The following is a 13,250-nucleotide window of genomic DNA, read 5'->3' on the forward strand; positions in this document are numbered from 1 at the left end:
CTTGTGTCTCCTGATAGAGCCCCTTTCCTGTCGTTTCCTCCTTCTCCATTTCTTCCCAAGAAACTGCGCCGTATCGCAAAACTGCAAATAAATATCAAGCTGCTCTCTCTCTCTCTCTCTGTTGCTCTTTCTCTCGGGCTCCGTCCCAAATGGCACCCTAAACACTCGCAGTCTTTCTACTAGTCCGCACTTTTGTGACGTGACGCCGCTTTGACTGTCGGGAAGAAGTCTAGTGCGGGCTCAGCAAAAGTGCACATCGAGCGCAAAGGGGGCGCTCGCGAGCACCCTTCTGAAAACTAAAATAGCAAACTGGACACTTTACGGTTTCATCAACGGACACGCGCACGCGGAAGACATTGTAAGTCCACAAGACCGACAGTGCATGAAGTGTGCAATTTGGGACAGGGCCTAGCTCTAACTGTCGAAGTAACCATGGCAACGGATAGCGTATCCTGCAAATATGGCAACGCCTTCCCGAAATACAACGCGGATTGAAAACATCGTGACGCAACTCCTCGTTCTCGGACATCGATAAACCACAGCAGCAACCTACTGTACATTACTGAACAACTTTGACTTGGCTCCGTCATAAACACACACTTTAATGCAATACATTTCCTGCATACATCTGTAAATCAGCTTTGACTTCCTCTTCCGGAGTGAACGGGTTGGTGAACTCAGCGAGTGGACCGTGTGTGGTTATCATGGGCATAAACTCCATTTCGCTACTGTCACACGCAACAGGTAGGCTACGTTAAAAATACTGCGTCATAGTTTGACGACAACGACCGCTGGTGAAGCAGCTGAACACTATCAAATAACGCATAGGAAATCAACTGCTCTCTTTTCTGCAGTTCAGCTCTAACAGTATCGACGTTTGCATATGTACGCTGGAAAGACTTGTTTTTCTTCAGAGGTGACGCAAATGCTGTGCGCCGTCCTGGGTCACTCCGAGAATATTTGGCCAGGTAAACAAAAGTTTTACGCTTCAACTCATGAAGCAACACATTCATCGCTATAATTATATAATAAATATATATATGAATAACCATGATCATTGTTGTATTTTTCAACGTTAGACGTTGCAGACTGCGACTGTAGCTGTTGTGCTAAACACTTTAGCAACACTTTCATTATGGCGACTTTCTTTTTTTTTTTGCAATTGAACTACATTCTCTGTGAAAATAGGTGTCAGAACCGTCGTGCAAAAGGCACCTAATATACTTTTGGTCTAGTTAGTATATGAAAAGATTACTGTACAGTTCATATTTGTAGATTACACGAGAGCACTACCTGGTGGTTCTAACATTCATAAATTGAATAGCAACTGAGCAAAGCTACTGCATTAATGTAGAATGTCTTGTTCAGAAGAACGTGTGTAATAGGAACTAACGTTATACATTTGATAGCCTACTTCCTGTAACTAATCCCTGAGATATATATATAGGGGCCTATATAGAGAGAGAGAATTATGTGCCATTTATATTTTTCCACGTGTTGATGCATTTGAGCGCAAACAATTTTTACATTATGATCAACTGTTCAAATCTATGCTAATGGGATGTCATGTAATGCAGGTATTAGCCATCTACATGGGAATGGGGGACATGAAGACACCAGATTTCGATGACCTGCTGGCAGCGTTTGACATTCCAGACATTGATGCCAAAGAAGCAATTCAGTCTGACACCGATGGTAATCATAATGACCGCAGTGGTGTTGTTGGAAAGGAGAGAAGTGGAAGTCCATGCCTAAGGCCCCCAGAAAGCCCTGAGTCTGTTCCTTTAGCTCCTCACAGCGACCCTCCTGTGGTCAGTGTGATTGTAAAAAACAGTGTACATTCTGATGACAAAACTGAAGAGGATGTAACTGGAGACTTTCCTGGTGCTAATACATCACATGAGTCTCCAGGTCCCAGAGAAGATGACCTAATGCCTCCAGATCCATTCATCTATAATGGACTCAAAATTGTCTCAGATGGGGCTACACAACCCTCTACAACACCAAATCTGACCCAGATGCAGCCCAATGGGCCACTTTGGTCTCTCTCTTCCTCTAGAGTATCTAATGATGACAACCAGGATGGCATTTCTTCTAAACATCCTGCTAGCACTTTCTCCCCACCTCAGTCCTTACCCCTGACTGATCCCCCCATCTTATCTAAACATTTAATTAGTTCAAACTTTCCCCCCAGAGTTGATTGTGAGGAAGCACAACCATTAAATGGCAATTTGAGGGCAGGAGTCCGTCGTCATTTATCTGAAGATGAAGACTCTGAACCAGACCTCGGTAGCCCTGCACTCGTCATACAGGAGAGCCCAGATTCCCAGCTGTGCTCTGCTCCCAAGGTACCACGATTACAACGATCCCCTTCAAGTGTGTTTCAGCTGCCCTCTCCCTCGTCCCCTTCCTTACCAGTGAGTAACACTCAAATTGAGGAGCCCCCAAAACTTCTACAAAGCAGCGTCAACCCAACATCCATGACCTCCAAAAATGATTTGCCGGCTAAAGAAAAAGACATCGAGCACATAATAGAGGAGAGAGATTCTCCTGAGAGCCCTGAGCCAGAAATCCCTCAACCTCATACATCTCTACCCTCAAATCAACTCGGAGCCAATGAGCCAGAACAGAAGGAGAGAAGAGAAGAAGCCCCTCAAGATCAAGTTATTGACATGAGTGTAAGTGTGCAGGAGAAGAGCGGTCTTCACAAAAAAAAAGATTATGATGGAGCTGAGGAGACCGAAGGGAAATCTGCAGAGCCTAGTTTGGTAGATTCAGCCTCTGAAGATGTCACAAACTCCAGCAAGACCTCCGCCAAGCCTCTCAAAGTGAGAATCAAGACTGTCAAAACGTCTGCCGGAAACATCACACGTACTGTATCTAAAGTGGCTCCCAAAGGAGGGGCCTCCAAGGGTCCAGGCGGCTCCAAAGTTCAAGCAGGGGCCCGTAAGTCAGTCCACAGGGTTCAGAAATCTGGCGCTGCTTCTCAAGGACCACCTCAGGTGACGATGTTGCCCGTGTCCACTCTTCAGGATGCCAGCACAGCCATGTTATTTGCTGCCAGCAGGGCACAGAATCAAATAGCCACCACTCTCTCTGCCACTGCAGTCAACATCACCAGAACATCAACCCTGCCATCCATCTCCTCTCTGGGGCAGAAAACGATGAATGGGAACCCTGGGACAGCCAAACCAGCCTCCATTGTGAACAGCACAGGAGCTGTGATCTCACGCAGCCAGTCTAGCCTCGTGGAGGCCTTCAACAAAATCCTCAACAGTAAGAATCCACTGCCAAGTTATCAGCCGGACCTCTCCACCATGCCTCCCCCTGAATGGGGTCTTCGATTGCCCTCAACGGGATATCGTTGCCTTGAGTGCGGGGATGCGTTTGCCCTGGAGCGCAGCCTAGCGAGGCACTACGATCGCCGCTCTATGAGGATCGAGGTGACCTGTAACCACTGCTCCAAACGCCTGGCCTTCTTCAATAAGTGCAGCCTGCTGCTCCACGCACGAGAACACAAGGAGAAGGGGCTGGTTATGCAGTGTTCACACCTCGTCATGAGTCCTGTCAGTGTGGAGCAGATGATTGGCCAGCAGGATACCGTGCCTATAGGTTTGTGTCTCTATCAGTATATTTTTTACAGTAGATACACTCGGAAAAGAAAAATACTTATGTGACTTTTCCTCAAATTTAGAAATGCAATCAATGGCAAAAATTATAGAATCACCTCACTTAGAGGATGTCCACCCAGATATTTTTTTACTTCATAGCAAACAAAAAATCAATCACAGATATGATACAAAAATGTTTTGTTCAATAGCTTAACATTCTGGCTTCATGAAACATACCTCAAACAAATTCACTTAAATTTTTTTTAATAATGCCATTTTTCTAGATCAAGTAGAGGAAAAAAGTATGAAATCACTCAATGTTGAGGAAAAAAATTATAGAATCATTAAAAACAAAGCAAAACGAAAACACACACAGTTATTAGTACTTTGTTGCTCCTTCTCTGGCTTTTATTACAGCCTGAATTCTTTAAGTCATGGACTTCACTAATAATAAAAAAAATATTCCCTATCAAGGTGGTTCCAACTTTCTCAAATAGCTGTTGACACATCAGCTTTGCAGGATGGAGGCTTGTCATAGACCAGTTTTTTTTTTTTTGGTTAATTTATTTTTTTATTTTCACCATGCATTTTAAATTGGTTTGAGATCTGGACCATTTGCTGGCCATGTCATTGAGTTGATATGCATTTCCTGAAGAAAAGCTTTAACACTTTTTTTTTTCTCTGTGGCAAGATTCATTATCATCCTGAAAAATGACTTTGTCATCACTCATCACCAAACCTATTTTCCGATGGAATAAGAAAATTAAATATTTTTTGAAATCCTGAATGATGTAATTTGCTTCTTAATTTGAGCTTACCATTATCTTTGTGTCTGAACAAAACATTCTAGTAGTAAAAATAGACATAAAACTCATAGTCATGTTATAAGTTTCAGTAGCCAGTGTGCACACAGGGATCAGGGAGCAGCGTCATCACTGTCCATTGACCAATCGCTATCTCAGTCCACAGGGAATCTGTGCACTGCAAAGGACTTAAACGTTTAAGTGGAATAATTCAGCTGGGGCTTGCTCTCTCCGCACCCCTTTTCAAAGAACAGTCTCTGGATTCAGTGCATTGCTGGCTTATCCGTTAGGGAGATGAACTGTAAATGACATTAGGTTAACAGTGCTGTAGATAATTGGCCACAATAATCTATAATAACACAATTCATTAACCCCTGTCTATTTCAGAATGATTTAGCTAATGTGTGTGTAGTATGTGCTTACAGTACTCTCTGTATATTACAGGTATACTCTCTCCTGCTCTGCCTGCCCTTAAAGAAAGTGGTGGCCAACTGACACAATCTTCTGATAACAGGTAACTGTGATCATGTTTATTTCGTTTTTATGCTTGAATGAATGAGAAATAAAAGAAAAGGTTGTCGTTCTAATGAAATGAATAGAGACTGTGGTAGAAACTGTCTGATTCGTTCAATGTTGTCAGCTGTCCAGAGTGTTGGAGTCCATTCAAAGGGAAGGCAGAAATAGCAGCACACTTTCAAGAGGTTGATCCTGGTGTCACTGACATGGTGAGTGAGTGTGTGTGTGTGTGTATTAGGACTCGACAATAAGCAATTTTTTCTGCTGGTCCAGTCAAGTCCATGTTAACACTTAAACATTTTTTTTTACTTTTAATAATATACCTTATATACTTCAGAAAAACATTATTTTTTTTATTTTTTTTAAAGTATAATTTAATATTGTTTAATAAATAACAGCACTGATTAAATAGTAAAAAATTTTAATATGAATAACAATTAATAATATAATTAATATTATTTCCGAAATGATTACATTTTGATTTCTCTCTAGTGTTGTATGCAGTGTTCTCCTCAAATGCCACTGTGGAACTCATGCAGTGCTGCAGCTCACCGCCGGTTACATCAGCAGCTTCCTCCACTGGTTTGCCCTGAATGTGGTGTCATCTGTCAGCTTCAAGACCTCAACACTCACCTGAATCAAACCTGCCTGCATTACTCACGTCGCCTTGGATATAGGTATCCACATATAGTAGTGCTATATACTAGTAAATCCCTTGTTTTATCCATTACTTTTGTGAAGGAGCTATTTCCTCTTTTCTGCAGATGTGCCTGTTGTCATTTGGTGTTTGGAGGAGTGAATAGTCTGAACGCTGTGAAAAATCACATGCAGGCGTCTCACTGTGAGGTCTTCCATAAATGCCCCTCCTGCCCCATGGCTTTCAAATCACCCTCTGGTGCTGAAGCCCACTGCACCTCCCAGCATCCTGAACTCCCTGAGACGGCAAGACAGTCTAAGTAAGCGTAAACAGTTTGTGTGTGTGCTAGTGTTGGAGAAACTACTTTGAAACTGCAGCCGTGCCACAAGCTACTTGACATTTAAAGTAGTTATTAAGTACACTTCAAATTGAATTGAAGTTATTTAAATGGATAATATCTTTTATATGTCTCTAAAACTTGCACAAAAACGAAAAGGATCTAATTGAGGATGGAATATTAGATTAAATATTTGCAGATTATAAAAGTGTGCAGTCAGTTGTCTCACTGAGACATGCATCCTTAATAACTGCAACATTCTGTAAAAAAAAAGTTTTGATTTCATGTTGACTTTAAATGTTTGCATAACTTTTTTTTGAGGTGCTAATAATTTTTTTTTTTTTTTTTTGTGACAGGGAGATCTATAAATGCGTGTTGTGTCGGACCGTTTTTACCCAGAAGGCATTGCTCAATGTCCATTTCGACACTCACTTAGCTAAGCAGAAGATGCACGTGTTTAAATGCCCTGACTGTAACAAGCTCTTCACGCAGAGAGGTTCCCTCCTTGAGCATGTTAAGGTTGGTTTTGTTCAGCTGAGACAAAAATGAGCTCCATTCATTGATAAACATTATAAATGTTTGACCATAATGTCTCTCTAGGACTCTCACAGGGACATTTATGACACTTCGGCACAGAACAACTTGGTAAAGATGGATAGCTCAGATGGGGAGGAGTGGGGGCGGGATGAAGACAGAGGAAGAGTGGCAAGAGAGGATGGGAACTCTGCTGCCCCACATATCCAGAGCTGGAGCTGCTCACAGTGCCAGACGCGCTACAAAGAGAAAGAGAGCTACATCACCCATATGTCCGAGCAGCATGGCAAGGTCAGGACATCATCGAGCAGGATGCAACAATAAGGATTTATAGACGGAAGTTCAGATTTCAAGTTGGATCTTTACAATTTTTTGGAAAGAAATTAAAGGTGCAATATGTAAGAATTTTGCAGTAAAATATCCAAAACCCACTAGGCCAGTTATATATTTTGTTCACTTGAGTACTTACAATATCCCAAATGTTTCCAACTACTTGTAAACCGTGAGAAAATTGGAATTTTAACCAAGGATCTGGGACGTGTGAGGAGTCACACGTTACCCTCGGTTTTATTTCGTAGAAACCATGGAAACACCAAAGACGCTTTAGTATATTACATGTTTTAATAGACAAGGGAACAACTGTTTTGATATATTTTTATACAATAATTTTTTTTTATTTTGCTAGTACCATGCGTTACCATGCCTCAGAGAAAAACACTTTTTTGTGAAGTAGCTAACATAGCATAATCATATGCAGCTTTATTTTTAGTAACAGTAATACTGAATTTTCTCCATCATACAGTACGTTTTAAAATTACTTTTTATGCCATTTATCAACACAAGCCATCCAGAATTTTAAATGATATTCTAAAATTGATCCATCTTACTGCAGTGTGTCTCACAGCAGCCACCGAGCAAATGCACAGAGTAACGTTATAACATATTCAACACACTCAAATGTATCTAATATAATAAACAGAGCTGTGTTACCTCATACCATAGCCTCATACTCATGACAGGAAAAGCAGAAGCGGCGCCGGCGACTGTGTCATAATAAAAGTTCAGCTGCCTGCTGCGTGTGTTGCGCAATTACTCCAGCGGCCTTATTCAGCTGCCACAACTCTCGCTCCTGCTCTGCTTCGTACTACAGCAACGTTAATAATCGCAACCATGAACATGATTTCTTCCCGAGTCCAATCCCTATTCTTTTCCACCGGCTACGCCTTTGTTTTGAATAGGCCTCTAGCGACCTCTAGCGGACAGAAAATATTACATATTGCACCTTTTAATACTTTTATTCAGTATTCGTATTGTGCAAGTGACAGTAAAACATTTCTAATGTTACAAAAAAATCTACTTCAAGTAGATGCTGTTCTTTTTATCTTTCTATTCATCAAAGAATCCTAAAAAAAAAAATCACTGTTTACACAAAAATATTAAGTAACGATATTAAAGGTGCCCTAGATTCAAAAATTGAATTTACCTCAGCATAGTTGAATAACAAGAGTTCAGTACATGGAAATGACATACAGTGAGTCTCAAACTCCATTGTTTCCTCCTTCTTATATAAATCTCATTTGTTTAAATGACCTCTGAAGAACAGGCGAATCTCAACATAACACCGACTGTTACGTAACAGTCGGGGTGTACGCCCCAATATTTGCATATGCCAGCCCATGATCGAGGCATTACACAAGGGCAGCCAGTATTAACGTCTGGATGAAAGGCATTAGACAAGGGCAGAACGTCTGGATGTGCACAGCTAGGTAAGCAAGCAAGGACAATAGCAAAAAATGGCAGATGGAGCAATAATAACTGACATGATTCATGATAACATGATATTTTTAGTGATATTTGTAAATCTTTTTTCTAAATGTTTCGTTAGCATGTTGCTAATGTACTGTTAAATGTGGTTAAAGTTACCATCGTTTCTTACTGTATTCACGGAGACAAGACTGTCGTTATTTTCATTTTTAAACACTTGCAGTCTGTATAATGCATAAACACAACTTCATTCTTTATAAATCTCTCCAACAGTGTAGCATTAGCCGTTAGCCACGGAGCATAGCCCCAAACTCATTCAGAATAAATGTAAACATCAAAATAAACACTGTACTTACGCGATTAGACATGCTGCATGACGAACACTTTGTAAAGATCCATTTTGAGGGTTATATTAGCTGTTTGAACTTTTTTTATGTTGTTTAAGGCAAGCGTGAGCTCTTGGGGCGTGGAGCACGGGATTTAAAGGGCCACACACCCTGAATCGGCTCATTTCTAATTATGCCCCAAAATAGGCAGTTAAAAAAATTAATTAAAAAAAATCTATGGGGTATTTTGAGCTGAAACGTCACAGACACATTCAGGGGACACCTTAGACTTATATTACATATTTTAAAAAAAAGTTCTAGGGCACCTTTAAGTATAGAAAACAATATATATGTATTTTTTATTTGATGAATACATAATGCATCACATAATTTATTAGGGTAACATTTAAGTAAGTTTTTTTTTTTTTCTTTGTTAAATTTAAGTGTTTTCTGATTTGTCCTGAACTAGCAAACCTAATGTAACGACAATGTCTCATTCACACTATAGTCACTCTATAATGACTGCATTAATGGTATATAAAAACACATTGACTTTTTGTGCTGTTGACATTTTTGTTTGAAGGAACTGAAGAAGTTTCCATGCACTCTTTGTGAAGGCTCCTTCTCTTCATCCTCAAGTTTAAGACGCCACATTCGTGTGAAACACAAAGGCATCAAAAGAGCTTTTTATTGCCAGTGAGTATAAGACATGTAAAGTAGCCTAAGGAAGTATTTGTCAATGAATTACATGTAAAACAAAATATCAAATATCAGGTGCCATTTGCAAACAAATCATGTTAGACCTTTTCTTAAAACTAACACAATTTTTAAGTGTGGCTTAATTGTCCAAATTCAGCAGTTTTGCTCTTAGTTATCACTGTTTTATCCTTATAACTAGGCATACATAAACAGGAAGTTAAACACTCATTTCTTTGAGATCCTTTAGAAGTTATTTACTGTAGTATCTTGTTGCGAAAGACTTTGTACAGGTGGGAAGAGGAGTTTCAGCAGTAAGCTGATTCTTGAGAAACATATTGAGGCTCAACATGGAGGAGACAGACGAGCAGCCAAAAAGGTAAGAGCTCAAATACACTGTCAGGTGGACATAATATGTCCAAAGCCTTGACCACCTGATGGTGATTTTGTTTCCTGAGGGTCAATATAGTCTTAACATTTGTCTATTATTAGGGGTTCCTACTGCTAGATGCTGTAATTTTATTGGTGAATTGTACAACTGACTGTAGCCTTTGAAAATATGATCACAAATAAGATATTTGTTAGTCACCTCATCGTGTTTGCATTCATTTGCATAAAGTTAAACTTTTCACAAATTCATCTGGACTCTGGAGTCTCTGGACTAGGGTTGTCAAATGTACTGACTTTGTTGCCAAGTTGGTACTGAAATATTACAAATGTGACAATACCAGCATTTCCCCCTAGCATTTTGAGTGCTGTTGAGCAAATTCTTAAACACCTCTGATTGGCCATTGTGTTCATGCGTTCATCAGATATGTCTGTGATTGGCTACAATGATCAACACTTCAAAAACATGTTGTAAATAGACATCAATGATGCTCTTCACCGAGCGCTTACACAAATACACAAGGGTGCATTTGAATCTCTCAGCAGATATATTAGGCATGCGCTGATAGACACCTGCTTTCAAATGCTCCAGTGTGAATCTGTGTAAGCACTGGGTGAAGAGCGTTTATGTTTTTGAAGCGTCGATCATTGTAGCCAATCACAGACATACAGTCAAACCAAAAATCATTCAGACATTTTTGATATATTTTTACTAGTGGGTGCAGGACAATATAGTTCATTTATGTAAGTGAGGCTAGCAAATTAAAGTAAACCGTGACATACCCAAAATTTCTTCATACAGTGGACTACCAGTAAAATTGATAAAAATTTGGAACCAAAAATTATTCAGACACTTTGACCTGACCATGTTTTGCTTAAGTGTTATCTGACATAAGATTTTTTTTGTTTTTTTTTTTACACAGTTTAACTCTGAGAACTTGTCATCTTTTATTACCATTTTTTTTAAACTAAAGTGAATAAACTATTAATGAATGAAATGTTCAAGGTGTCTGAATAAATTTTGGTTTGACTGTATATGTTGAGTGTGTGAACACAATGGCCAATCACAGGTGTTTGCGAATCTGCTCAGCACTCAAAGCGGGAAATGCTGGTAGCGGGAATTTTAACACTCGTTTTAAGTTTGAAAGAATAGGTAAGTCCACACCAAACTGTATTGATAACTGTACAGAAATCAATATCATTAATTTGAACGATAACATCGACAGCCAATCAGAATCCATCTTGCTTTTTGATCATTACAGCTGTAAATGACATAACTGAAGCGCGAGCTTATAATCAACTGAACAGTCTTTTTCTCTAACTCTTAGGCAGTTCCTCAAATCACAGATGCAGCTGACAGCTCATCTGAGCATGATGGTGCTACTTTGGGCGGGGCCTCAGTTGAAGCAGAAAGCCAATTGGCTGAGAGCAGCCTGACCAGACATAGCAAAAGAGCTGCAGCTGAGGAGCAGGAAGCCACGGGATTTCGCTGCATGCCATGTGGTTTTACCACAGAGGACAGGGAGGAATTTCTCCAGCATATTGTCTGTCACCGTGACGGGGGCAGCACCTTTCAGTGTCAGCAGTGTGGGGCATGTTTCGCATCCACCTCCTCTCTCAGCAGGCATCTTTTCATCAGCCATCGTGTGCGTGATTCTCCCTCCGATCACGCTGAGGCATCTCCTGTCACTGGTTTAACTTCTGGACATGTGACCTCTGACTCTGCAGTTACGGCATGGTCCCCGGGGTCACCATCGAGTGTAGGGGGGACACAGGTAGAGGATGGGGAAGGTAAGCACACCTGTAAGGTGTGTGGACGTTACTTTAGCAAACCTGCTGATCTTAATACACACTTCAGAACTCATGGCATGGCCTTCATCACCGCATACAAAACAGACAAACCAGCGTAGAGAGACAGGAAAGAATTAACACGAGAGTGAAACTGATGAAACCTGGCAGGTACATGTCCAGGAACATATGCCACCCCAAAATCAAAAACAAAAAATAAGAAATTATATTTTACTTGAAGAAAATGAAGCCTAATTTTAGGACTGTTTTTAATTTTAAGATTTTTTTTTTTTTCATTATATTTAATTTATTTTGTGACTTTTTTTTTTTAATTAAGCACACATATTCTAATTACTGTAATAAAGTATAATATAATATAATATATATATAGCCCTTTATTTATGCTGATTTAAATAAAAAATTACAGCCTCACAGTAACAAATAACATCTAATCTAATTAGACAAAATCTCAAAAGTAAAATGTCCAGATATACGGTTTTGGCAAGAAAATGTGCTTAATTGTTATGAAAATGTATATTTAATTAAAGTAGATTTAAATTTCTTTATGCAACATATAATTTCTTTTATATTTTTTTCTTCGATTTTGATCGGGGTGAAATGTGAGCAGTATTTCTGTGGGATTAAGCAGAAAGTGAATGTAACTGAGAGTCTGCAGATTAACATTTAGGTTTGTCGCAGGCTTTTAACACCACATTCACATGAGAAATACACTGCGCCGGGGCAAATCATGTTTGTAATAACATGTAGTAACTCTACTAGACCAGTTTTGCAAAGTCGAGGAGAGCCTGATGTCGATCAAGTAATGCTGTAGTGTAGGAGTCACTTAGGTTTGATCAACCTATAAAGTGATCGCAACAAGCTCTTAATTAATCTGAGGGGTTAGGAGAAGGGCAAGACACTGAGCGCCATGTCTTTGAGTTCTTAACGTAATCTGAGGGTCATGCACTTGTTTACCGGTCCTGCTATATTTCTGTGCCTACTGATTCTATTTTGCAAACAAAAAAGATGCAGTCCGTTTTCTCTAATGCAAAATGCAGCTTACTATTAATAAAATACTGTAATTACTAACAGTTTAGCACAGCCAAATGATCCCAAATCAGGTGACTCCTTTGTGCTTGAATAATTATTTTTGTTTAATGTCTGTATTTCTTCTATTTGTGTTTTCCATAGATTCAAATCAGGAAACTTGCTGAATAGTTGCTGATCTTTAAAATAAGAATGAAATAAGTGCCTTCTTCATTTAGTCTTAAGATTCTTTAAGACAAGATTACACTTAAAGGCCTCAGATGATCATTTCCTCACTGGGAGGAATTTATTTGTATTGTGTGTGTGTGTGTGTGTGTGTGTGTGTGTGTGTGTGTGTGTGTGTGTGTGTGTGTGTGTGTGTGTGTGATGGAGTTGAAAAAGTTATTTTTATTTTTTATGTTTGTGCTGGAGTTATGTTTTATTGATGCCTTACACATCATGTCTTCTGGTTTTCTTTTTAAATATGATTAATAGAGCCTGTTGTAATGTAACCTCTTGCATTCTCTTTTGTTTTTGGCTGTTTCATATTGATTTTGTTCAGATAAATAAAAAATTGTAATGGCTAAATCATTATTTGATGCCCTGTTATACTGTATATTCTCAACTTATAAAACTATAAATCACTTCAAGTGGAAACTACTTATTGTATTTTTTTTTTTTTTAAGATATACATTTTAGTCCAGATTCCAGAGAGATAAATCTGTGGGTTATCTAAAATATTCAAAAGGATTTATTGAAATCTCACTTACTTTTTCATTAATCTTCACTAAATCTTGCTTACCTACTGTAACTGGAAATTTTGGT

The 13,250-nt window shown here is 39.3% G+C and overlaps 1 protein-coding gene across 3 annotated transcripts; it reads left to right on the forward strand.

Annotated features, from left to right (window-relative positions):
• The first annotated feature begins 20 nt into the window (after positions 1 to 20).
• On the forward strand, positions 21 to 13,019 carry znf687a (zinc finger protein 687a). Of its 3 annotated transcripts, XM_048153430.1 has the most exons (13): positions 21 to 744; positions 855 to 968; positions 1,578 to 3,612; positions 4,859 to 4,928; positions 5,055 to 5,139; positions 5,423 to 5,607; positions 5,695 to 5,886; positions 6,261 to 6,423; positions 6,505 to 6,729; positions 9,112 to 9,224; positions 9,507 to 9,603; positions 10,940 to 11,402; positions 12,591 to 13,019. In XM_048153430.1, exons 3-13 carry the CDS (start codon positions 1,593 to 1,595, stop codon positions 12,611 to 12,613), a joined length of 3,636 nt encoding a protein of 1,211 aa, XP_048009387.1. In that variant the 5' UTR covers positions 21 to 744; positions 855 to 968; positions 1,578 to 1,592; the 3' UTR covers positions 12,614 to 13,019. The 3 variants fall into 3 exon arrangements, with proteins under 3 accessions (XP_048009387.1, XP_048009385.1, XP_048009386.1); XM_048153428.1 differs by having other exon boundaries at positions 10,940 to 13,019; XM_048153429.1 differs by having other exon boundaries at positions 860 to 968; positions 10,940 to 13,019.
• The last annotated feature ends 231 nt before the right edge of the window (positions 13,020 to 13,250 follow it).

This window comes from Megalobrama amblycephala, linkage group LG13 (genome assembly GCF_018812025.1).
Source record: "Megalobrama amblycephala isolate DHTTF-2021 linkage group LG13, ASM1881202v1, whole genome shotgun sequence".
In the NCBI taxonomy this organism is placed as follows: domain Eukaryota; kingdom Metazoa; phylum Chordata; class Actinopteri; order Cypriniformes; family Xenocyprididae; genus Megalobrama; species Megalobrama amblycephala.